The sequence below is a fragment of the Apium graveolens genome, chromosome 5 (assembly GCF_009905375.1).
Source record: "Apium graveolens cultivar Ventura chromosome 5, ASM990537v1, whole genome shotgun sequence".
Classification (NCBI taxonomy): Eukaryota; Viridiplantae; Streptophyta; class Magnoliopsida; order Apiales; family Apiaceae; genus Apium; species Apium graveolens.
Genome location: NC_133651.1, coordinates 44179824 through 44205797, shown reverse-complemented (window position 1 = coordinate 44205797; position 25974 = coordinate 44179824). Strand labels below are relative to the sequence as shown.

The 25974-nt window shown below is 32.3% G+C and overlaps 2 protein-coding genes and 1 long non-coding RNA gene across 11 annotated transcripts; 1 reads left to right on the top strand and 2 right to left on the bottom strand.

Annotated features, from left to right (window-relative positions):
* Positions 1–11974: 11974 nt before the first annotated feature.
* On the bottom strand, positions 11975–13742 carry LOC141723930 (uncharacterized). The gene is made up of 3 exons (XR_012576406.1): positions 13604–13742; positions 13382–13522; positions 11975–12615 (listed from the first exon to the last, which is right to left on the bottom strand). It is a non-coding gene; the product is annotated as an uncharacterized LOC141723930 (long non-coding RNA).
* Positions 12883–15712, top strand: LOC141723928 (phospholipase D alpha 4). Its single transcript, XM_074525875.1, has 4 exons — positions 12883–13092; positions 13284–13841; positions 13918–15103; positions 15279–15712. Exons 1-4 carry the CDS (start codon positions 13006–13008, stop codon positions 15710–15712), a joined length of 2265 nt encoding a protein of 754 aa, XP_074381976.1. The 5' UTR covers positions 12883–13005.
* On the bottom strand, positions 15670–25761 carry LOC141723929 (protein FLX-like 3). Of its 9 annotated transcripts, none has more exons than XR_012576404.1 (6): positions 25635–25761; positions 24657–25192; positions 24403–24548; positions 19205–19375; positions 17439–17490; positions 15728–15807 (listed from the first exon to the last, which is right to left on the bottom strand). XR_012576404.1 is itself a non-coding variant. In XM_074525879.1 (5 exons), exons 2-5 carry the CDS (start codon positions 25172–25174, stop codon positions 15768–15770), a joined length of 756 nt encoding a protein of 251 aa, XP_074381980.1. In that variant the 5' UTR covers positions 25175–25192; positions 25635–25761; the 3' UTR covers positions 15670–15767. The 9 variants fall into 9 exon arrangements, 5 of the variants coding, with proteins under 5 accessions (XP_074381980.1, XP_074381981.1, XP_074381982.1 ...); XR_012576403.1 differs by having other exon boundaries at positions 15734–15807; positions 17428–17490; XR_012576402.1 differs by lacking the exons at positions 15728–15807; positions 17439–17490 and adding exons at positions 20760–20954; positions 21078–21163 and having other exon boundaries at positions 19238–19375.
* Between the last annotated feature and the right edge of the window lie 213 nt (positions 25762–25974).

Sequence of the window (25974 nt, the reverse complement as noted above, 5' to 3'; positions counted from 1 at the left end):
CTCGACCTCTCTGAGTACCTCTAGTCGCCGCCGTCGGGTAAAATTCCTCCGCTTATATTTAGTTCTGGTCTTATTTAGTTATTTTTTAAAATTAATTTTATAAAATTATATTACTTAATTACATTTATTTTGAGACTTATAGTTTAATTTATATTATACATGAATATAATTAAATTTGTATAATGATCTTAGGCCAAAAAAAAATATACTATTCACCAAGCCGAAAAATATAATATTAAATCGTCAAAAATAAAAATAAAATTAATAAATAATTCGGTGATAGATATAATGGCACATGATAAAAGAAATTGATAATAATATACATTATTCGTGTATGCTTAAACAAAGTTACACTATTAATCCGGGTTAAAACAAAAATAAAATTAAAACATAATTCATTGGCCTGTATAATGTCATCGGACTACAAAAAATATATTGTTCATCCGAGTTCAAAACAAAATAATATTTAAGCAGGATTAAAAAAATTCAAAATAAGCTAAATTTAATTATTTGGATCGGTTGATATAGCAGACTTATATAATTATGGATTTTTTTCTTAGCTAAATTTAATTATTTGAATTCAGTTGATATAACATAATTTTATAATTACGGGTTTTTATGTCTATAATATCCATACTATTTTATTATTTAGTGTGTATATTACTGTCGGAATAAAATAAATAATATATGTTAGTCATCTCGACTAAGAAATATTTATACAGTTAATCCATCATAAAACAAAATTAAAATCAAAAAATATTTAGACCGACTAAAACAAAAATATTTTACTTTATATCATATTAATATATCAGGGCCATTTAAGTGACAGATTCGTAGGATTCGAACATGTGTATCCCCTCTTTAACCAACTAAGTCAACACTTGCGGGCAGGTTTAAACAAATTAAATTATAATCGAATATAATTAGTTGGATTTGATCAGTATAATGGGTTTAGACTAAAACAAAATAATATGTCATACAATTGACATGGGTTAAAAGAAGACTAAAATCAAACTAAAAATAATTCACATTATTGATCTATGCTAATATTTATCATTTAATTTAAAATATATTTGTCGTTTATACACACATCTACAAATATCAAGTAAAAGTAAATATTTCAGTCAATAATATTATTTCTTATAAAATACCCTTTAATTCTTCATCTCCGACTCAGTCGATCTCTTGTTAACCCTATTGAATAACCTTTCGAAGATATCAGTAACATTTAAGTATGGGTATATATAATTATCATAGAATCTTATTATAAAAATTTTTGTATGACAAATTTCAAATATTAAAATTTTTAATTTAAAATAGATTATAAAAATGTTATCGACTAATAGAAATAATTTATGCATGACACATATTTTAATAAACTTGAAGATCTGAGAATATAGTTAGACATGGACTTACCTATCATCTTTAAAATAAAACACCCATTGTCTTAATAGATTTAGATTGTATATGTCCCGATGCCCTCCGTTTCAAATGACACCAAATCCGAAGTTTAAAAGAACCTTATCGACACTAGCACGAAACACACTAATGACTAATTTCTCTCGAGTTAAACCGCTAATAAAAATTCACAAACTCGGCTAGAGTTTAGTGTCTTCAATTCTGATCATTGGATTTTATAAATCAAATTTCAATTAAATATAACAACAATTGTAGTTTATATAGATTAGTCCAAGAAATCTTATCACCAGCTTAAATAATGTTAAATTAAAATATTTAATTAAAACACATTACCTATTTAACCGGGTCTGATAAATATTTTTGAGAACCTATTTACAGTGTCAATTTATAAGTTTATTTATTTTTAAAATTTAATTATTATAAATAGCTACTATAATACATTGAAATATATATTCGGCTAAATTTGTTCAGACATGATTAATTTTTTAAAAAATATATAATAATTTTGAAATATTAAATTAAAATTAATAAAATAATAATTATTTAAAATAATTGTGCATCGTATAGATTTTAGGCTAATAGTTATTAGAATCAGTTGTATATTATAATTATCTTGCCTAACTTTCGGTTGCAATCTTGATCATGTAAAACTTATTATCTGGGACTTATACTTTATATATACATTGCAAAATCAATCAATAAAACACACGTTCAACATATATTTCTTTCTTGAGTAAAATGCACTTTATGTACTTACATTTTGGGTGTCAGACCACTTGCAATACTAATTTTCACTATCTCTCACTTGAAATACCGCAGTAATAAATTTTGTATAGTTTGCGTGATTCCGTTAACTTCCACTAACTCCGTCTCTTTTTGCAGGGGTATGATTGTCATATCCTTATTACAACGCGACAATCATATTCTGCCACTTTATTGAAAGAAAGAAGTTCTCATCTATGTCTCTCGCCTTTTAGAGAAGAAAACAAAACTCTTTTTCCCGCTAGAAGATCGTTGTTGCTGCTACAATGGCGTGGTTCATCAGAGATAGGAAAGACAGATATGCTTACCAGCCTCATGAAGGTCCTGATTACGGAGGTTAGTGCTCTAATTGAGAACTAGGGTTCTAATTGAAAAGGGGCTTTTTGTATTCTTGTACATATATGTTCGATTAGGGTTTTATTTTGTTAGAATATGAATTTTTAGTTTAGTTTTGAATCTTTTTGTCTATTTAATGTGTTGCATGTGCTTCGAGCTGTATTCATGTGGTTCTTTTCGTTTTTATACTAGAAAGTGATAAAAATATGTTTATGGTGGTCCCTTGTGTTTCATCAGGAGTGTACAAATAGTCGAAAATGATTGTTTTTTTGTATTTTAGGTTTTGTTCTGTACTATTAGGGTTTGCACTATTTTAAGTGTATAGAGTATGAATTTGTATGCAATTATTTCTTCATTTTCTTTGCAGAGTATCCAGGACTGTTTAGTATTAAACTACACTATGGTGGAAAGTTTGAAGAGAACCCTGTGAGATATGTAGGTGGAGAAATTGATTTTGTTGACATGTGTGATAGTGACACCATGAGCCTTATAGAGGCTTGGGCCATAGTAGAAGCTGAAAATTCTGACAGTTGGAACTGGTTTTTGATGAATGTTAAAGAAGATTTGAATATAGAAAATGATGGAGGATGGGCATTCATATCAGATAGGCAGAAGGTAATTGCTTTAATCTTGTCTCAACTATACATGTACCATAGTCTCATTAATTGTGCACCTTCTAATACTATTTTTGCAGGGTCTGATTAATGCACTTGAAGTTGTTTTCCCCAATGCTGAGCACAGATTTTGTGTGATGCATCTCTATAGGAATATGTGGAAAGACCACAAAGGAATTGGAGTTAGAATGTTGTTGTGGTTGGCAGCTAGGGCCACCACTGACTATACTTTCAATAAACATATGGAGGAGCTAAAAAAGGTATACATAATCTATATTGTCTTTACTGTCTGCCTTATCTATAACACATCTGATATGTTGCTGACATGGGCAGCTGTCAAAAAAATGCTATGACTGGTTAGCTGAGAAACCAAGAAGCCAATGGAGTAGGAGTGCTTTCAGAGCAATATGCAAGAGTGACATTTTTGTCAATAACCACTGTGAAGTCTTCAACAGTAGCATCACAAAGTATAGGGATCTTCCTATAATATCAATGTTGAAAGCAATTCACAAAGATGTGATGAGGAGGATACAACAAAGGAGGGACAAAATACAAAACAGCTATGCTCTGAACCCCATATGTCCTAATGCTATGAGGAGGCTGAATAAGTAAGTACTTTTATCCTAATTATAGTATTCTCTGTGTATGTTTTTAAGTGACTTATACCTGAAAAATAACTATTTGTATATAGGGCAATTGACCAAAGCAAAGGATGTCATGTTTTATGGAGTGGTGGTGCAAGATACTTGGTCACCATGACAGCTGGAGGTTATGAGATGGTGGTTGACTTGGAGGCACATAAATGTGCTTGCAAGAAATGGGAATTATCAGGTATCCCATGCTACCATGCTTGTGCATGCATAGCATGGAGTAAAAAAGGTTATGAACCATTTATTCATCAATGTTTTACTAAAGACCTCTTCTTGGAATGCTACAAATATATTGTTGAGCCTATCTGTGGTGAAGAGGAATGGATAGAGACCCCATATCCTAAACCTCTTCCACCAGAGGTCAAGCCTCAAACAGGTAGGCCTAAAAAGAAAAGGAGCAAGAAAAATGATGTGGTTGGTGTTGATGCAACTAGGTTGAAAAGGCAAAATACAACTGTCAAGTGCACCTATTGCACTGAGTATGGACATAATACAAGAACCTGTCCCGCAAAGGTAAATACCAAACCTTTTTGTCAATAATTTGGTAAACACAAGTGCTAATGACTGTTTATCCATGTGTGTTAGGCTTCAGACATTGCAAATGGATGTGAAAAGACAGTTAAGACAAGGAAGAAGTACATCCCCAAGAAGAAGGCACCCGAGGCACCCACAACTGGACAAACTGATATTCCTCCTGTGCAGAATCTTATTCCTCATGAAGCTAGAAATGTGACTCAGACTGACATATCAGTTCATGAGGTGCAAGGAAGAAGGACATCACCAAGAAAGATAATGAGAGTAAGGCAGAAGTACACCCCAAAGAAGAAGGCACCTGAAACACAAACAAATGTTCCTCCTGTGCAAGATCCAATGCAGTCCAAATCAATTCCAGAAGTTGGTGGTGGATCCTGTGAGGGTACCCAAGGTGGTGTATTCAAGACAAAGAAATGTCAACAAAAGTCAACAAACACTCCTCTTGGAATTCAGCCCAAGACAGTGAGCACCAGGAACAATGTCACAACCACTACCTATGAAAATATTCAGGCCAAGAGAAGAGAAATGCAGTCCAAACTTAAGGACAATCCAGTTTGGAAGATTTAGATTTGTCATGACTTCTTTACTATGAAAGTTTGTCTGTGGTTTTTTATGCTCTTGGACTATTTATGCCTTACTTTTGGATGTAATCTGATGACTATTTATGCCTTACTTTTGGATGTAATTGTATGTGTTAAGACAGTTGACATTACATCATGTAATGACACAAGACAATGGTTATGTCAAGGCACTTGATTACTTATGCATTTGATTTTGTATACCATTACTGTAGTGACTTCTTATTGCTCATACTGGTATATGGCTAGTGAAATGAAATGAACAATACACAAGATTTTTCAGGAAACACAACCACCACTACATTCTTTCACTTAGATTTGTTCACAATAACAATGATCATAGTACAAAACAAACTGATTGCATAGAAAATCAAACTAAAACACTTAAGCAAACTAAACATAGGTCTACCCCTCTACTCGTCGATTGAGTCGTAACCTTCCTCGTCCACACTAACTTGTCCCAATGACTGCAGCACCATGTTCATTATGAGAGAGAAAAGGACAAACATTGCAATGACTGTAAATTCTTCCTTCCTCTTCAGCTTATCCAACTGAGCTTGGTGCCTTGCAACCATTCGATCCATCCTCCGCCTGAGCTTGTCGATCGCATCAACATTTCTTTGTTGTAGCTCTTCAATCACCGCTACTGCTCGAGCACTAAGTGGTGGGTCGATCCACTTGTGATACCCGCAATTATCATCTCCACATTCTCTGAACCTCCTGCCTGCATTTACTCCAAACCAACGAGTCTTCACAACACTCATTCGGTAACAATCACACATAACATCGAGCAAGTCTTCACCAGCAGCAACATTGGAGGAGGCCATTGTGATGCTCACTTTCTAATTAGGGTTTAGAATTCGGTATATACATGTAATTGGGGTAAAAGGCGTGTATATATAACTGATGTAGCCGTTGTAATAAGGATATGACAATCATACCCCTGCAAAAAGAGACGGAGTTAGTGGAAGTTAACGGAATCACGCAAACTGTAAAAAAATTATTACTGCAGTATTTCAAGTGAGAGATAGTGAAAGTTAGTATTGCAAGTGGTCTGACACCCAAAATGTAAGTACATAAAGTGCACTTTACTCTTCTTTCTTTAATAACATATAAAAAAAATTATCAAATAATCATTTGATTAACAATCTCAAGTGGAGGTACAATGATCTTCAAAAGATCCGAAACCCGAAATTCAATCCGGAAAAAAGCCCAAAAAACCTGATCTGGAAAAAAGCACGGCCCGGTTCGTTCCGGCCCGCGGGCCTTAAATTAGCATCCTTATTTCTCAAAAATTCGGTCCGACCCGAAACCCGAAAAATCCGGATTTAACAAAGCTAGATAAAAGCCCGGATTAAAAAAGTTTGGATAAAATCTGGTTCGACTCGGATAAAAACACGGATATTTTGAAAAATCCGATTAAAAAACCGAATTTTTATATAAAATTTGAAAATAGACAATACTTTTTATAATTTTTAAAATATTATATTATAATATTAGAAACAATTAAGATATATATAATTATTTGTCGGTTTATTTCATAAAGTTTTTTGTTTTTTCATTAAATTAAAAGATATTAAAGATAATTACTAAATTTTGTAATTATAACCAAATTTTATTATTATAAATTGCAAATGGTGTCCTGTTTACATTTATAATTTTAGATTATATATAGTCATTGACTATATCAAAAATACATACAGAGCAATAACAACTAACAAATTTGTGTTTAGCACTAATAATTAATTAATCATACCAGATTTTCAACAGTACAAATTGTTGTACATAATTATATATATTATATTAAAAAATAATTATTTATTTCGGTGTCTGAACTATTATATCTGATATATCAATATATTATTTTTTTCGATATTTAAACTACTTATAGTTCGAGTTATAAAATATAAAAATAATATTTAATACATAAATAAAAAGTCCGGTTAAAACCCGATTCGGCCCGATCCAGCCCGACCCGCGGGCCTAAAATGGGCCTTATAATTCTTAGGATGCTCGGCCCGGCCTGATTTTTAAAAGAGCCTAACTCCATTTGTTTTTAAAAAAAATTGAGTTTTTTAAAACCCGAATAAAACCCGACGTGATGGATTTTTTGTGCATCTCTAGCTACCAACGTTGTGAATGTTGTTAGTAATCAATCGCTCTAAAAATTTAAGGTAACAGAGGAATCTCAAACATAATTTTATACTTTTTAAGACCTTCATCAATCTTACGATATACTTCGTTATTATTGAAAACAACAAATATAAGATATCAACAAAAATAATAATTGTTTAAATCAAATAAATGAGGAATGAAAGTTTCGAATCCGAATCTCTTCCCTAAACCGAGCTTTGCTGTTATATTATTATAAATTATTTTAAAATCTTAAAGTGATAAAAAAACTTCAACTAGATATTATACTCTTTTGAGATAATCCGTAGAGCTGGATAATGCGATATTATACTTCATCCGTAGAGCTGGATAATTGACTTGTTTCATTAATCATTAACAATTTGTTAAGTATGAATCTAAAATGGGCCGACAAATTCCAACGACCTGTACAGAGAGGGAATGGTGATAAGAGAGCACTCAACTTCATTGGGGGCGACGAATACATAATGACGGCAACGTCACGACCAAGAGGATCACTGCTCCTGCCTCCTGCCCACGTGGCTTTTTTACCCTGACACTGACCCCCACGTGCCATCTACCCTTCTATATTTTGATTTTTCTTACTCCTTTTTCACCTTATAGGAGGATACTTTAAAATCTATTACTATTATATAAAAAGACGAAATATTGAAAATTTTGATACGGTGCCTGTTTTTGGATATACGTTGAATTTATTAAATTATCCTTCTTTTACTAAAAAGTTTTATTAGTCTTAGTAATCGAATTATAATAGAAAAAAAATTAAAATCGTTTTCAACTATAACACATTATCTTTTTAATTTCTCCCAATTATAACAACTCCTCTAAATATCAGGGACAAACTTATTTAATAAAATAGAATAATAATATTATAACCACTAATAACTAATAAATCACCTTTTCATATACTTAATTGTTTATTTTATTTAACTATTGTTTTACTGAAAGATTTTGTTAAGTTATCCGAAAGGACAATCTATTAGAGATGGTGTATGCCGTAAATTTAATCTACTATAAAGGGTAATCTATTTATGGTGCACACATGTATGCCATAAATTACCCATAAATTTATTTTACAATTATTCAACAATAAAATAAAATTAAAATCAAAAAATATTTAGATCAACTAAAATCTATTACTATTATATAAAAAACGAAACATTAAAAGTTTTGGTACGGTACCTGTTTTTTGGTACATGCTGAATTTAGTAAATTACCTTTCTTTTACTTAAAAGTTTTATTAGCCATACTAATCGAATTATAATAGAAAAAAAAATAAAAATCGTTTTCAATTATAACACGTTACCTTTTTTACATCTTTAAATTATAACAACTACTCTAAATATCACGGATAATCTTATTTAATAAAATAGAATAATAATATTATAAGCACTAATAACTAATAAATTAATTTTTTCAACAACTTAATTATTTATTTTATTTAACTATTGTTTTATTTAAAGATTTTGTTAAGTTATCCGAAAGGGCAATCTATTAAAGATGGTGTTTACCGTAAATTTAATCTATTATAAAGGGCAATCTATTTATGGTGTACACATGTATGCCATAAATTACTCATGAATTTATTTTATAATTATTCAACGATAAAATAAAATTAAAATCAAAAAATATTTAGATCAACTAAAACTAAATAATTTATACTTTTCAGGGCTAAAAGAAATTATAACATACATTCGAGTTTAAACAAATTAAATCAGAGTTAAAAAATTGTTTGGTCCGTATGATTGGTCATAAACTAAAATAATAATTAGTTTGATTTATACATAACGCATAACATATATCGAAATTAGTTACTATAATATAATAACAAAATATATCCAACTGTACTTATTCAGACATATTTATTCTTTTAAAAAATATATATTTAAAAAATATTATAAAAGAAATTATAAAATAATATTTTTTTAAAAAAATAACCATGAATCGCACGGGTTTTAGGCTAGTTATTATATAAAACACGAAAGATTGAAAATTTTGGTACGGTACGTATTTTTCAGTGACGTTGATTTTACTCGATTATCCTTATATTTTAATTTTATTAAATTATCCTTATTTACCTAATCTTTTTAATAATATTTTATTAAAATCAAAATCAACCCACACACTCACTCTTATATTACCATACACTCCCCGATTCTTGCTACGAAATCGAGCAGGTCCAACACTATCACAATTCATAACATCTACGTCCAATTAAAATCGAAGAGTTCGAAACTAAATCTAACCTTATAATAGATATGTACAAATAGGGGGGGAGTTATGTAATTGAGTCGCACAAACCTGATTTAAATAAAGAGTAAATTTTGGAGATTAAGGTTGCTTTTGGAAAAAAAATCAAAAGTCAGGGACTGAAGAAAATATTGAATAAATCTGAAACCGTAAAAAATCATTTTAAACTGATTCATATAAATCCGAACTGAAACCAACAATTAGAACCGAAATCGAAATTCGATTTCGGTTCTAGAGCGAAATTGATCCGAAAAAACTGAACCAATCCGATCCGATTATTAAAATTAATTACTAAATTATTATTTTTATATAATTTACCACTACTTATAAAATAAGTACATATTTATACTATATTATATTAAACGAAACATTAAAACTTGGTTGGTCGGTCATTTTTAATTTTAACTGATATTGAAGTCAACTTTCTCATTCAATTTAAATTGCACTTCATATTAAACTCTGTATTATATTAAAATCAAGTTCTTTTACCAATTAAAATTCTAATTTATATTGATGTTTATATTGAATTAACCAGTTCTACTAAATTAATTTTTATTTAATTAAATTCTAAAACAGTCTTTACTATAACAATCAATTTAAATATAATTTAAATAAATTTCCTTACCAAAATTTTTGTTTAATTAAACTATAAAATAAAAATTATAATATAATACAAAAAGATAATTTGTAACTCGGTATAATAGTTTCGAGATATAACAAAATAAATTACACTTTTCACCGGACTAAAACAAAATTATATTATTAGTCCGGGTTAAAATTAAATTTAAAACAAACTAAATATAATTAATTGAATTTGGTTGATATAACGTGTCTTATGCTGAGATAAAATAATAAGTATTATTGATCTAGCTAAAAAACATAATATATTATTGAATAAGGTTAAAACAAAATAATATATAATATCATCTAGGCTAAAAAAGATATATTATACACTTCATTCAAACTAAAATAAAATTAAAATCTAAATATAATGCAACCAACTAAACAAAATCATACATCCAATTTATTTGGGTTAAAACAACACTATCCTATTGCTCAAATTATTTAATTGCATTTACTTAATTAATTTATCTTTTTGACATATTTATCTTATATAATATTATCGTTAAAAATTATGAAACTCCTGAAACAAAGTTATATATAATTGGACACAGTAGGCGAGCAGGGGACAATATTTCGGTAGATATAGATGGCGTTCTGGTTAAAACAAAATAATAAATACTATTGACGCTGCCAAATTAATTACACTATTTACTCGAGCTAACAAAAATTTAAATTTAAAGATAATTCGTTAGTCAATATAGTGATATCAGGCTGAAAAATAATACATTACTTACTCTTTTAACAACTATAATTAATATAATATTAAAATAAAAATAAATAATAAAATTATAATTATTTTAAAAAATTGTGCATCACACGAGTTTTAGACTACTAATACTAATAATAATAAAATAATAATATACTGGCTTATGACCCATGCGATGCATAGATTGTTTATAACACTTGAATAACTTTTAATAATATATTTTATCTTAAAACTATTTATATTTTAATATATATTTTCAGTTGTTAGAAAAATAAATTAAAAAATATAATAAATTATGATAATGTATGTTTTATGATAATCTGATACTTGATGAAAAATAAATAAGAGTATAACATCATATGTTGTTCACGGACTTGAACCATGAACCTATAGAAATTATTAAAATAAAAAATATAAAAATTTAAATATAATATATCGTTGACATGATTCAAACCCTGAACCTATAAGTAAAATTTAAATATTAATATAATATATTTTATTATTGTATACAACAGTTCCCATCCAAATTTATTAGGATTTCGAATTATCGGATCGGACCTACGGGTCCATTTAATTTTTGAGATGAATATTAATAATAATTTAACACGATTTAATAATAAAATAAACATAAACACAAAAAACTATATTTCAATCATGGATGTTGTAAAAATTAAAAATATTTGAAAACATGCGAAAACTTTGAGTTTAAAACATTTATAAAATAAATAAGAAGATAATAATATAATTTGAGAAAAATAAGAAAATTAATTCTATATAACAATTTTATAAATAAAAATAAAGAAATTTTGTGAATTGTGAATTGTGAATAAACGCTATATATGAAAATAATTATCGACACACATAATTAGAATATAAATATGATGATATATGTTGTGCAGAAGAAATTATAATATGATGAAATAATAGTTTGTGAGAAAATACAATAAAAGAATTTTGAAAATAAGAATATTAATGCATATAAAAGTAAATTATACTGCTATAAAAGTAAATTATATTGATTTATTATAGTTGAATTTTACTCATATATATATATGTTATAAATATATAATTTCAGTAGTTTGGATCGGGTCTTTATCGGATCGAATGAGTTAGAATCCAAATCCACTTTTTAATGGATATGATCTTTATCGGATCGAATTATTACCGGATTGGTTTCATTTTTATAGAATCCATATCCAACTATTAAGGCTCGGATCGGACCGGACCTCCGATCTATTGACAAGCCTATATCTAGCGTTAGATCTAAAAGTTGTTATTTGTCGTATCGAATAATCGACGAACTACCGAATAGAGAGTATTTTGCTGTAAGAGTATGTATATTATAGATAGAAGAATTCGTCCCCCTCAATCCCCATGGCCTCATTATCTGGCCCAAATGTTAATCCACAACTTTTGCCAAATATTCCAATAATTGTGTTTGTCGGGTTTTCGGGCGGTGGCGTATGTTACATAACACATATAACTTGGCGACGGAAGTAACAAGTAGCGTGGAGTGCCGGACACAAATGCACTTGCCGGTAAAGCTACATCCAATACGTCAGATTAGTAACATAACTAGCATCACTTTATTCCTCAATTCCAACCCATGAATTTGGTTACTAAAGTAATCTTGTCACTTGACTATCAATAAATCCTCCCATCAGTCTGGCGATTTTTTTTCCCTCCCGTAGTACCAATGCAAACACAGGGAACCCTCTATGAGACTACGTTTTGTAGAGGCTAAACCAATTAAAATTCATCGGCAAGCAATGGGGATTTGTTTTGCGATCTCTACCATTTTTCATGGCTAAAATATTAAATATGAATGTAAATTACAATTGAAACTTATGAACCTTGCTGACACTTGCATTTGGGAGCAAACCGTAGTGTAATCATCCTGAAACAATGACCTAGATAATTTAACAACTGTCCTCGTCCACCCAAATCATGCATGTGTAAGTTTTATTATGTTCCAATTTGGCTCTTCTCAGCTGCATAATACCACAACATTGACAAGCCAAAGTAAGTTCAGGAATGCAAGCAAAGATGTAGCCTCCAAAAAAGACACACATGTTGAAATCATTGCTAGTAAACATCAATGTGACACAAAAATAATAATATGAGATCACATTAGGCTATTTGGGAATGCACCAAATAGATTTATGAACATACTTCAACTTAAAGTAAAACTAACTTATTTGATTGCCTCTAAGACTAGCTTTTCCAAACCTTTGAAAGTTTCATTCATCCACTTTGCTTAAAACCTACCCATTGATTTCTCAATACCATCAGGAATTAGCTCCCCCTATATATTATTTGAAATGTTGTTAAAACCTACTATTACATTGTCCAAAAAATAATAATTCACAAGATTTAAGATCATGGAGAGTTATCACAAGTTTCTACATGGAACACTAGAGGCTACCATTTTCCATGCCACGCCTTACTTACCATCTTTCCCATTCAATGTAAGCCCCTTCTCATCTCTTTATTTTTTTTTATTTTCTTGATTCTTTTTAGAATCTAGTTGCATCCTTAAATCTACACTACGACTCTTTAGTTCAGCAAAAGGAAAGTATTTACTGATACGATGTTATAGAAAGTAGAAACTCAAAATTGGGCTCAACAAATTTGCCTTATATGATATTCCCTTCTACAGTGTATATCAACAGGAAAGCCAGCCTATGTGACCATCAAGATAAATAAACAAAAGGTAGCATCGACAAGCCAAGAAGTCGACAGAGTCTGGAATCAAACCTTACATATTTTTTGTGCTCATCCGGCTGACTCGACAATTACAATCTCTTTGAAGACCAAATGCTCTGCCTTAGGAAAAATCTGCATTCCTGCAAACCAGATTTTAACTGAAGCAAGTTTAATCGAAGGTTTTTTCCCACTCTGCATGGAAAATGGAAAAACAGATCAACAACTAAAACTGCGATTCATATTATGGTTTAAACCAGCAGAACTTGAACCAACCTGGGGAACCTTACTTCATAATGGCGGCTTCAAGGGACTAAAGAATGCAACGTTTCCGCAAAGATCCAACTGCAGCATCACACTATATCAAGATGCTCATCATCATTCTAATTTTCATCCACCGGGCAATCTTTGTGGGACACCTAGAAAATTGTGGGAAGATGTGTATAAAGCCATCGATGATGCGAAATATTTGGTTTACATAGCAGGATGGTCTTTCAATCCCAAGTTGGTTCTGGTAAGTGGAAACACTCTATTTTCCTTCAGCACTTTTTTCACATCTTAAATCTGACAAACAAAGGTAACATGAGCAGGTGCGTGATTCTCAAACAGAAATTCCACATGCACTAGGAGTAAAACTCGGTGAATTGTTGACACGTAAAGCAGAAGAAGGTGTTGCTGTGAGAATCATGCTTTGGGACGATGAAACGTCATTACCTATCATCAAGAACACAGGAGTAATGAAAACGCATGATGAAGATGCATATGCCTACTTTAAACACACCAAAGTTATATGCAAACTATGCCCCAGATTGCACAACAAATTCCCCACTATGTTTGCCCATCATCAGAAAACAATAACTGTGGACAGTCGAGGACAGCAGTTTTCAAGCAATCGAGAAATTTTAAGTTTTATTGGAGGTTTAGATCTCTGCGACGGCCGATACGATACAGAGGAACACTCCTTATTTCGAACACTCAATACGGAATATCATTCCCAAGACTTCTATCAGATAAACCTTTCCGGCGCTAGCCTTCATAAAGGCGGACCAAGAGAGGCATGGCACGATGTTCACGCCTGTATTTCTGGAGAGGCTGCTTGGGATGTGATGACAAATTTTGAGCAAAGGTGGACAAAGCAATGTGATTCTTCTTTGCTAGTCCCTCTAAACTCCATAAAAGAACTTTCTCAACAACCAAATTTAACTACCCCGACCGGAAAGAATTGGAAAGTGCAGGTCTTTCGATCAATTGATCATGTCTCAGCAAATATAAGCTTTCGAGTTGAGAGAAGCATCCATGAAGCTTATGTAGAAGCAATCAGGCGTGCTGAGAAATTTATATACATCGAAAACCAATATTTTATTGGAGGATGTCATTTGTGGGAGAAAGATAAGCAATGTGGCTGCACAAACTTAATACCAGTCGAGATAGCCCTAAAAATAGCTAGAAAGATTAAAACAAAGGAAAGATTCGCAGTTTACATTCTTATACCAATGTGGCCAGAAGGAGTCCCAGAGAGTGAAACCGTACAAGACATATTACACTGGACCAGAGAAACAATGAAGATGATGTATAAGCTAGTAGGTGAAACTTTAAAAGACAGTGGTATATCAGGCCATCCAAAAGATTACTTAAATTTTTTCTGTCTTGCTAACCGGGAAGAGAAGAGAGAAGGAGAATTCATTCCCCCATCTTCTCCTCATCAAGCAACACAGTACTGGAATGCCCAAATGCAGAGGAGATTTATGATTTATCTCCATTCCAAAGTCATGATAGGTATATGAATCAAATTTTTACATAATTATTCTACTCTCCAATTAGCTTTAGCACAAGTCAACGGTCAACAAATTAAAGACTAGATGATTTTGACGCGGATACACGGTAATTTAAACCTTTCTCATTTGCTGTATTATTTTAGTTTGACAGTCCTGTTTGTTACGATTTGTTGTAGTTGATGACACGTATATGCTGATTGGATCTGCAAACGTAAACCAAAGGTCAATGGATGGGAAAAGGGACACTGAAATTGCAATGGGTTGCTACCAGATGGACAATGAAGAGGGAAAAATTACTCAAGGTGAAATACACAGATACCGCAATTCACTGTGGTATGAACATACACGCCAGGTCGAAGAAATTTTTAACTGGCCTGAGAGTCTGGAATGTGTGCAGAAGCTCAACTCAATAGGGGACCAAATGTGGAAACTATATCAGGGAAAAAAAGTAGTTGATATGGAAGGTGTTCATTTACTTACTTACCCACTGAGCGTCAGGGAGGACGGTCTCATTGAAGACCTTGTTGAACACAACGGAAATTTCCCCGACACAAAAGCACCAATCAGAGGGAGGAGATCCAAATTTCTGCCTCCAACTTGCACTACATAACGGCAACATAATTTGTGCTTCTATAGCGTTTGTCAAAATGATGCTGCTTAATCCATCAGCGCACTTCAGTGCCACAAAGCCGGAGGTGGTTAATTCTGGAACAAAATAAAGCTTAAAGTCACTGAAAGCATGCATAATTTCAATTAATACTTCTTACAACTTTTTACAATATTTTAATATACTACAATATTACAATGTTAGCATTTAATTTGGTAACAACATCCTATGCATTTGCATAACATCGTTGACAACAAGGCCTCTACACATGAAACAGCAAAATACTGGATCAAGTATCAAGTCTAATTTTATTGGATAAATACAAAGTATTGCAAATTTGGGATGGTTAACCCTTCTCTAAAGGTTGTGGACAATTAATGTTCAGTAACTAGCACTTAAAGGAAATGCAAAAATATTTACAGAAGCATTTGGCAGTATTTATATATGGGGTGAATCTTTCTATCCATGCTGGGTAAAGAGCTTGTCAACTTCCTGAATTGTTATCCCTTAGCGTGTCAGTATACGTGTAGAAGATAGACATAATTTGCCTTCAGTTTGGCACTGTTGTCCTCAACCTCCTGATTGGACAAATGTTGTGCAGGAAGTGTTTTACAAAGAAGTGCTGTAGGACCAAGCTATAAGTTTCTGGTTAAGTACATAATACAAATTAAAATTTAAGGTCAAAAGAGTGTTAATTATAGTCTTTTCTAAAATTAAGTTAAAATGTATATTTCTAATAGGTTGAAGAAAGAAGCTACATATTTGTAGCTTTCCCAGCTTAGAAGGAAAGCAGTAAAGGTATCCTAAACACTGGTTTTAACAAAAAAACAACTGAAAAAGCAATGTCAAATAGGAACTTGATATACAAGGCCTAGTTTATGTCAGCCATCATGATTTCCGTTCTATATTTTGTAATTCTGTTCCCTTCCTTAAATTAAGCTTGAACGCCAGAAAGTAACAGATTTGATATAATTAAAGTAATGTATTAATATGGAACGGTAAGATGTGGCCGTCAGCAGGATCCTACAAACGTAAATAAGACAGCCACGCATATATATCCACACAATAGGCTCCAAAATATAAAAAGATCCTACAAGTTAAAATCAATAACACTACTCTTATCCAATATAAATTAAAATAAAAGTATAATTAATCAAAAAATACTGAATAATATTTTTATACTTATGTATATAATTTAAAATCAAAACACAAATAATCAAACATAAATAAATTTAAAACAATGGTTCTAAACAAGATATAATCAAAAATATTGTTAAAAGTATATAAATAAATAATAAAAATGAAAATAATAATAAATTTAAATTAAAAGAAGGTTGTGTCATGTGTGATGATGCATGGGTCATAAGATAGTTATAGAAAATATAACACCAATTATGATTCCTCGAGTTCATTAACAATATAAAATTTCATCAGTGATTTAGAAATTAGAAGTGATTAAAAACAGCTGAAAAATGAACCCAATGAACTCCTCGCTTTCTAGCTGAACAATCAAAACACTAACATTTTATTTCTTGGATGGCGAAATGCAGTATACATTTTTTCCACAAATGAAATTTACACTGATGTGCAGAAATATCTATCTTACAAAATGGCAGCACACTAAATACTTTTTATCCTCATTGTGTTTCTTCTGTTAAATACTTAAATAGCAGTCTTCAGGAAACTTGCTATATTGATGCACAGTGTAATAGGGATACCTAATTTTTACCCTTTGCCTTGCAATATATAAATACAGCAGTTTCCACCTAGCATCTTTGGATCTGCATATTATTGAGAGATAGATACCATTAGAAGGAACGAAAAGTTCAGTGTTCACAGAACATTTTATACAGCAAATATTTAAAAATTGTCACATAAGAGTTTATGGATGCAACTACTCGCCATATATGCGCTCAAATCATATCCAATAATACAATAACATTTTTAAAAAACAATTTCACAGTTGATCATGCTAAGAAATAATGGGTGCCTAAACTGAATAGGCAAATATAATTCTTGTCTTTTTCTACTATCCCTCTGTATATATCAATTCAACAAAAATCAAGGAGCCTACTGATTTCTTTAACTATTCCTGCAACTATGAAACTACTCGCTAATTCTTTAGACCCTACGCAAGAACAAGAACACCTCTGTGTAAAATCCTTTCAATGTGCTTATATTCCTTCGGATAAAGTGAAGTTCTGGCTCTTGCTACAATACTTCACAGTTTGCATGGAGCTACTGAATCTGTAGTCATTTCTGGATCTATGCAGACTAATAACAACCTAAATAGGTCGTGAGGAAACCATATGAGGCCAAGGTCTCCATCACTTAAATTATGTTTGGATGGCTTTTTCATGCTTAACTTGAAACTAATTGATGCTTGAATTGACTTCTGCGGTCACTGTCTCCAAGTTGACGAGATGCAGAGATTCTTTTTCTTTACTAAAGAACCAATTAAAGATGTGCTCAGGTCTGCCACAAGTATCTCTCATTTTTTTTCAACAAGCGCATTAGTGTCATATTATGCTTAGAATGATGTTTACACAGTTCACATTGGCATCTTGAAAATTTCAAAATGTTCAGTAATTGCTCTCCAGCTCCATAAACCGTGACCTATCAGCAACAGGGGGAACGAGGAGATTTTCCTTTTATTCTTAACTGACAGCAAACAGCACAAATCCGGTTCGGAACTGACTTCATCACAATTTTAACTAAGACGTCACATATATTCTCTTGGAATGCCTAAAAGTATGCCGAATACCGAACTTGTTTTACTGTTGATAATGATACTATAGTTCCCACTCAAACGTACTTCTCAGCATATCTAATAAACAAGAACTTCTGGACAAGTTATCGGCACATCTACAAACAAAAACTTTTAAAAAAGTTCACGAGGGCAGTTCAGGACTTCCAAAGGTTCCTAACAGCAGGAAATTATACTTTGCCTTGAAATGACCAACCGACTGCAAAATTCTAATGTTTTGGACTTGATAGTATATAATTATAGTACAGATATGGCTCCAACCTCCAAGCTCCAGCAAATTATATCAACATATTTAGTGTTTCCCTATTACTCCATATAATATTAATACTATCAATAGTGTTAGATCCTACTATTCTTGGTTACTTTACCTTTATTTGATCACAGATTTGTGGGAAGTCTACTTTAAAACTCATTGCATAACAAGTATTACTCTGCACTTTTGAGCTCCAAATTAATATTCCTAAACAATTTAATAAATTAGTTCAGAATTAGTTATCCAACATCTAATCCAGATCATTTCAAGCCAAACCAAGTATGAGAGAGAGAGGGGGGCGGGGGGAGGGGGGCGGGGGGAGAGAGAGAGAGAGAGATGGGGGGTCAGGGTTTATTCAATTTTTTTTCAAAAAAAACAGTGAAAAAGTAATCACATAATGTACTTTCCAATGTAGAACATCTAAAACAATAAATTAGGAGCCATTAAATCCATATAACTGAGACCAAATACTTGCCTATGATGATCACATCCGAATCCAGGCCAGCCCCACGTCAAATGGAATGCCTTCCCTCCATCCATCTAACACCCAAGCTAATACCGTAGCATAAAAAAGAATATTCGGGGAATGAAAGTAGCCAGAAGAAACAATTTGCCGCAGCATGAAGATAATAGCACAGCTTCACTACTGAAATATCAGAACCAAGTGGCAAATAAAAAGGAGCACAATAACAAGAGACACGTACACTTCGTAATACTTGATTGTTTACAGGTCAGTTCATCTCATGTAACCGTGTAGCTTCCAATCTTGCACTACACGTGTTAACTATGGTATGGCATCAGAAGGGTTGTTTATATGCTTAGAGCCCAAGGCAAAGATTACGGATCATTGGGGGATTGATCAAACCATACGATAACACAACTTTTTTATAACCTATCTAGAATACTGCATCAGAATGCATCTTCAAATAAACTATCATGTTTTACTATCAAGTAGAACAATCACTCATTTCTGAGAAAAAGACCAATCCTTACTGCACAACTTCGAACAAGCAATATACCTACAAGTAGATCTGGCAATTGGTTCGTGTCTTGTACATTCGTGATTCAGGTTTCATGTACAGAATTACTAAACCCTAACACAACCCATTTAGGATACGTGTACCTTCGTGTTCATGTACTTTTTGTGTCGTGTTTTCGAGTAACATTTAATAAATTATAGTTAAAAATAAATAAATAAATAAATTTTTTATAATTTTAGGTGAAATTTTACAAATATATATAAGATATATATATATATATAATATTATAAAATTATGTCTAATTATATAAAATAATGTACATGTATTATATAAATAAATGTACATATATTTATTATAAAAATTAATACTAAAAATATTAATATATTTATGTTGTGTCGTGTACTCAAAATGTAAATACGAACCCTAAATTTTCGTATCATTTGTGTTGTGCATCAAATTCTGGGGTCTACCTGCAAGTCCCACTTTCTACCCGCAAGCATTTTCTCATCACTACTCACACCACCCTAAATTGCAATTCAACCATCTTCAAATGATTCCTCACAATTTTTTCAACTCTTAACGTGCTAGCATGCCATATCCTTTTTATGACTAATTTTACAACTACAACAAACATGTAAACCAATAATCACATTCCTTACAAGAAGTAAAACTGCTTTACTGGCTAACATTCAACATCTTGTGACAACTTAATTTAAAAAAACTTCTCTCATACAATATATCGAGAAGGATTTATCCTAAATGCTCATGCTCTCAAAGATAAAGAGCTCGTTAATATCCAAATAGTTTCCGCAAAACATTCTACCAATCATAAGATTTCAATTAATCATGCCAGCAATTATGTTGACCCGAAAAAAAGAATCATCAAGTGACGAGAATCTAAAAGGCAATATTAAAACATGCATTTGAACGTTATACACTTGGGTAGTTATGGACGGCATCAAACTAAGTTTAAAGTCAGATATCCCTAAAAGATATATAAGGTCGGCTCAAGTACTGCCGATATATGATAGAAACTTAAAGGAACCATACACTTCAACTTCATTCTACACTGGACAGCCAATTAACAAGTGAACCAGGATGCTTCCTTTCTGCTATTGAAACATGAATTTGACTTTTTCAGCGGCGGATCATGTGAGGCTTCTCTAGTCCTCCCCACGCACCTGGAACTGAGCCTAAACCTGAACCTGAACCCGAACCATATAAAGAGCTCTTCTCAACAGCACCCTAATGCAGCATGAAAACATTAGCTTGTTCAGCACCCTAATGCAGCATGAAAACATTAGCTTGTTAAGTCATGCTGCATATAGAATGCCGTAAAATATTAGTAATTTATTACAGCATCTGTACCATGCGGACCCTGTATCCCTCACCAAAAGGTGCCTGGAAACCTCCTTCCGAAGTGTTAAGATTCATCCCGTAGTTGCGACCTGTGGCTGATAAGTGATAACGTATGAACATATTGTGAATACCATATTCATTAGAAATCTGAGAGCTGTTTTATTTGAGATCGATTCCACTTCTGCCATCCTAAAATACTTATTTCAGTGTGTTTAATGCAATTGGTTTTAGAAAGAGAAAAGAGAATCAAACACGTAACATCAATGAGCTGGAAGAACTACTTAAGATAATAGCGATGAATAGAGGAGAAGTCCATGACAAGTCTCTTAATTCCTCTAAATAGACAGCAACAAAAAGAAGCTAAATGCCAGCACTTCCATTGAGAACTCCGAGATCAAATCAGAATTTAAAATTTTTCCCAACACACCGGTTTTGATAACAATGGCAATGCATGTATTTAAAGGTCATGCAGATGTGCCAGACAACCACAAGGATGAGGTGTTAGGGTGGGATATATAAATGTTAAACTAGTATTGACCACAAAGCAGTTAAACAAGGTTTCCATATGAAAAGACCAAGCCCAGATTCAATAGGAGCACCTCATGTACGTGAACTCAAAACTATCACCCTATTCTCACACTGCCCAAAAGATCGTTCCTCTTTTATGACTCACTATTCACTAAAGAATCATACCTTGTATATTCCTTTTCCTTCAGTCAAAAACCAATAAGCTATCAAAGAACCAGCTGCTGATGTTTTGTATTAGCAAACAAGACCATCTGAAACTAGTTGGTAGCATAGAATAACAAAATTTCTTCAAATTTGATATAATTCCATTGCCAGGCCATCAGAAAATCCAAGTGCAATTATGCAACTTAAATATATAGAAATGTGCTAATGAAAAAATCTTCTATGGAGAATTTTCAATAGTCAATTTGTTTGAACCCACTAGACAGTAGACATGCCTAATGATAACAGGGAAACAAGGATTGGAACTCTGAAGTGTGGCATAAGACAAGAGTTTGAGGCAGTTATAGGTGAGTGTGCGTGTCAGCGTGATGCGGACAAAGGAATTAATGAATGCTACGTTATTTTGTATGTATGCTACGTTATTATTCGGAGATGTTATATAGTACCTCCTTTGGGTTTTTTATTGGAATTAGGGAAGCATATATTAGGCATATTTAAGACAAAAGTAGGTTGTATTAGTAGAGCAATTATTTTTTTTCTTTTATTTAGTATTTTATAAATTCTCTCAGTTTAATGATATATTTTTGAACAACTGCATTCTAGAGTTTTAGGATGGTTTTATCTTTTCTTATACCCTCCTCCGCCTATTGTCCTAAATCAAATGGCATTAAGTACTCTTTTAATTTACAACTATTTTAACCTACCCAATTCTCAGCCTCAAAAACTCGTTAGAGGATCAACACCCAACAAACATGAAAGACGACCTACAGAAAATTATCATCCTTGCGTAGTCCCAAATGACACGTTATCCTCACGGTCCAAATTATTTTACTTGATGAACACATTTCTGATCTAAAGGTATGCTTAGGCAATCTAGTAACCAATAGGCAATAATTGATGGATATGAAGAACTTAAGATACAACCTTAGAAATTCTATAATGACCATGAAAAATCCAAGATGAATAAAGCGAATTTATTTGACGATTTATGTAGCAAGTTAAAAAAACCTATTTGTCCTCTGATAAGTAGCCTAAAACTCTTCATAGAGTCATATATGCAGAGATATTTCGATGGCTTCCAAAAGTTCATGTTTGTACAGAAGTTCGTGTTTTCGAGGATCTAGATCCTTCCTTGTGAAAAACTCGTGCTCAACAAAAGAAGAATGATGCGGACAAATGAATTAATAAATTAATTTTTACATCATATAGTATTCAAGGATGAAATATGTTAACTGATTAGGTATTCTACTATTACAAGTTGCGTATGTTACTACGAATTTTTTAGATCATGACAGTAGAATATTAAAAGGAATTGTTTCCTTCAATCTAGTATTTTCCATATTATCAAAGATTTTGGATATCATTTATTAATAAAGTAGTAAACTTTATTATTTAAGTGAGATGAATATTACAAATTGTTTAATATCTAAGGGCATAGGTTTAATTCTTTATTACCCAACGTCCACCTATTGTCCTATTATCTAAGGGCTATATTAGGGAGTAAGTGACACTAATTTTATAGAGGGAAACTAAATATCTACAAGATTTACTCACCATCCTATAACTTGTGAGGCTCAAAATTTAAAGTTGACCATTACAGGTCCAGGTCAGATTTCTGACTAGGCACCCACCTAGCAAAAAAGGTGAACAAATCAAGCACATACATATCATTAATTATATATTTATTATGCACATTATGAAAACTGTATAGCTATAAATTACAGATTTATAAATATCATAAAGACTTGTAAATTATTTTACACCAGGTAACAATCTTCAATATCCATTGCATACCGCAAACTGAAGGGCAAAAATATAACTCATTTGTATCAATAATAAGAACGGAAGTATAACTTATTCACATTAAATAGCAATACATGTAATATATATAATATATATAATATATATATAGATAAAGTATAAGATTAAATAACATGTTACACAGTATAATGTATATAAACCAGATCATCGAGTACTCGACTATGTATATAAAAGATAAGACGGAAGGAGAGGGCGGGCGGGCGCGCGGGCGCGGGAGAGCGACAGAGAGAGAGAGTTCATGGCGGAAGATTTCCAAAAAACGATGAGATGAAGATCAAAGATATCTAATAATTAAAAATGATGCTATATTAATAAATTAGATATCTTTGATCTTCATCTCATCGTTTTTTGGAAATCTTCCACCATGAAGTCTCTCTCACACACACACATACTCTCTCTCTCTCTAAAAATGATACTATATTAATAAATTAGATACAGTTAAAATTTATATAATGTAGAGGCTAAAACTTTTTATTTCAAAATTAGATACAGTTAAAATTTATATAATGTAGAGGCTAAAACTTTTTATTTCAAAATTGGCATATTTAAGATCTACTACGTATCTGAGCTATCTTCAAAAAGTTAGAAACGTTATAGAATTATCTTGCATTAGTGAAACCCACAACGCACTGCACGATTTGCAAAAAAATAAAAAATCGACCCGCAACCGCACCACGAGAATTAAAAACCACATTTTGCTGTGGGTATGGGCCACTTCGGCCGTTTGGTACACCCCTAACCAGTATAATGAACAGAGACATATTTTCTCTTGTTTGTAAGCAAGTATGACATATAGAGATGATTTAAAATAAGATAACATTACCAGCAGCCCATGATCTGACTTCAACACTGGCATGTTCAGCCCGAAGCTTTTCAACTTCACGTGCCATGGACACCGAGTTCTTCTCCATTGCTTGTCTCTGCTCCATCAGTTCGATGTTTGCCTTCTTTTCGTAGTCAAAAGCAGTTCTATAATATAAAACAATATTTGTAAGCCTTATAAACTGTAAGAAGTTAAAGCACAGTATGTTCTTAGCAAAAAAAATCCCCGCTATAAAGATTTGAACCATATATAACCTGGCACTCATAAGTTCCTGGTGCAGTCCGTTAACCTCGGCCCTCAAAAGTGGAATCTGCTTGTTATATGTTTGCAATTTGCCTAGTTCTTCCGTAAGAGTTTTCACTTGCACAGATAGATTATGATTAACCGAATTCAGCTTTTTAACTTCTGAACGGAGTTGGGCAGCCTCAATTTTCAAAGGCTCGGTAGCATGAAGTTCAGCTTCTAGCTTCTGACCTCTCTCAATAAGCTCCCTAGAATGACGCTCTTGGTCCGCACGAATTTCACTGATGACAAAATTCATACGATAAATTTCTTCTTTAGCAGCCCCCAACTCCTGCTCCATTGCTATTCGATCTTCAACCATCCTCCTATTCTCCCCAAAGAGCCTCCGGATTTCAACATGTTGCATTTCAAGTTCTTCTTCCAATAATGCAGGATGAGGTGGCAAAGGACCCCGAACAACATGTCTTTCTGGGATATATCCCCGTCGGTTGTCAAAGGCCTCACGCGGAACACGGTTTCTACTAGCCATTTAAAATCAATCTACTCACTAAGGAAATAGTTCAAGGTTAAATACCGAACATTAGATGTAAGCAGGCAACATCAAACCGAAAGACCATTACATACCTATTAGACAATTAGCTATCTTAGTATTGTTAAAACTACTTCGGGTACCAAATTTACATATATAAAACTCGTAAAATTATCTATACATCATGAACTACATATTTTTTACTAAATGTTGAACTAGACTAGTTGTAATAAACTCTAAAGAATTGAAGAAAAATAACACAAAACCCAATTACATACATAGTGTTGTTGTACATGAGTATAATAAAGTAATGATTGAAGCTAAGTAATAAGCTTGTGTTCAGTTATTTAAAAACCTAGCATACAAGACTAGAAATTCAGAAGTTGCTTCCTGAGCCACGTACATATAAATTATAAAAGCGAGAGTGAAACAAAAGGGCCGTAGAGATTGTAAATAGAACCTTATGGAGAAGCCGAGACGATGATGATCGAGCCTGCAACTTCTAATAAATGTGGGTGCGATGTAATTTTAATGCTGTATCGGTTGCCCCAGTTAAAGACCGTAGGATCAAGAATTACCGAGAACAATATGCAAAAACAAAACTTACTCGTAAAGTATGGCTGTCAAACGGATAATTCGGATACAGATATGTCTATATCCGCATCCGCAATCATCGGATTCGAATACGGATAATATCCGTTTATTTCGGATACTAATAATATCCGTTTTATTTTGAATATGGATAATATCTGTTTTTTTTCGGATATGAATGCGGATATTTCGGACGAATATCGAATTTT

Excerpts from the sequence above, each read along its gene's own strand:
- LOC141723928 (XM_074525875.1), top strand. The coding sequence starts at position 13,006 with ATGGAGAGTTATCACAAGTTTCTACATGGAACACTAGAGGCTACCATT. Across the intron at positions 13,842-13,917 it reads TCAATCCCAAGTTGGTTCTG|GTGCGTGATTCTCAAACAGA; the intron begins GTAAGTGGAAAC and ends TAACATGAGCAG. Across the intron at positions 15,104-15,278 it reads CCATTCCAAAGTCATGATAG|TTGATGACACGTATATGCTG; the intron begins GTATATGAATCA and ends GATTTGTTGTAG.
- LOC141723929 (XM_074525876.1), bottom strand. The coding sequence starts at position 25,174 with ATGGCTAGTAGAAACCGTGTTCCGCGTGAGGCCTTTGACAACCGACGG. Across the intron at positions 24,549-24,656 it reads CAGGAACTTATGAGTGCCAG|AACTGCTTTTGACTACGAAA; the intron begins GTTATATATGGT and ends TTTATATTATAG. Across the intron at positions 20,955-21,077 it reads AGGGATACAGGGTCCGCATG|GGTGCTGTTGAGAAGAGCTC; the intron begins GTACAGATGCTG and ends ATGCTGCATTAG.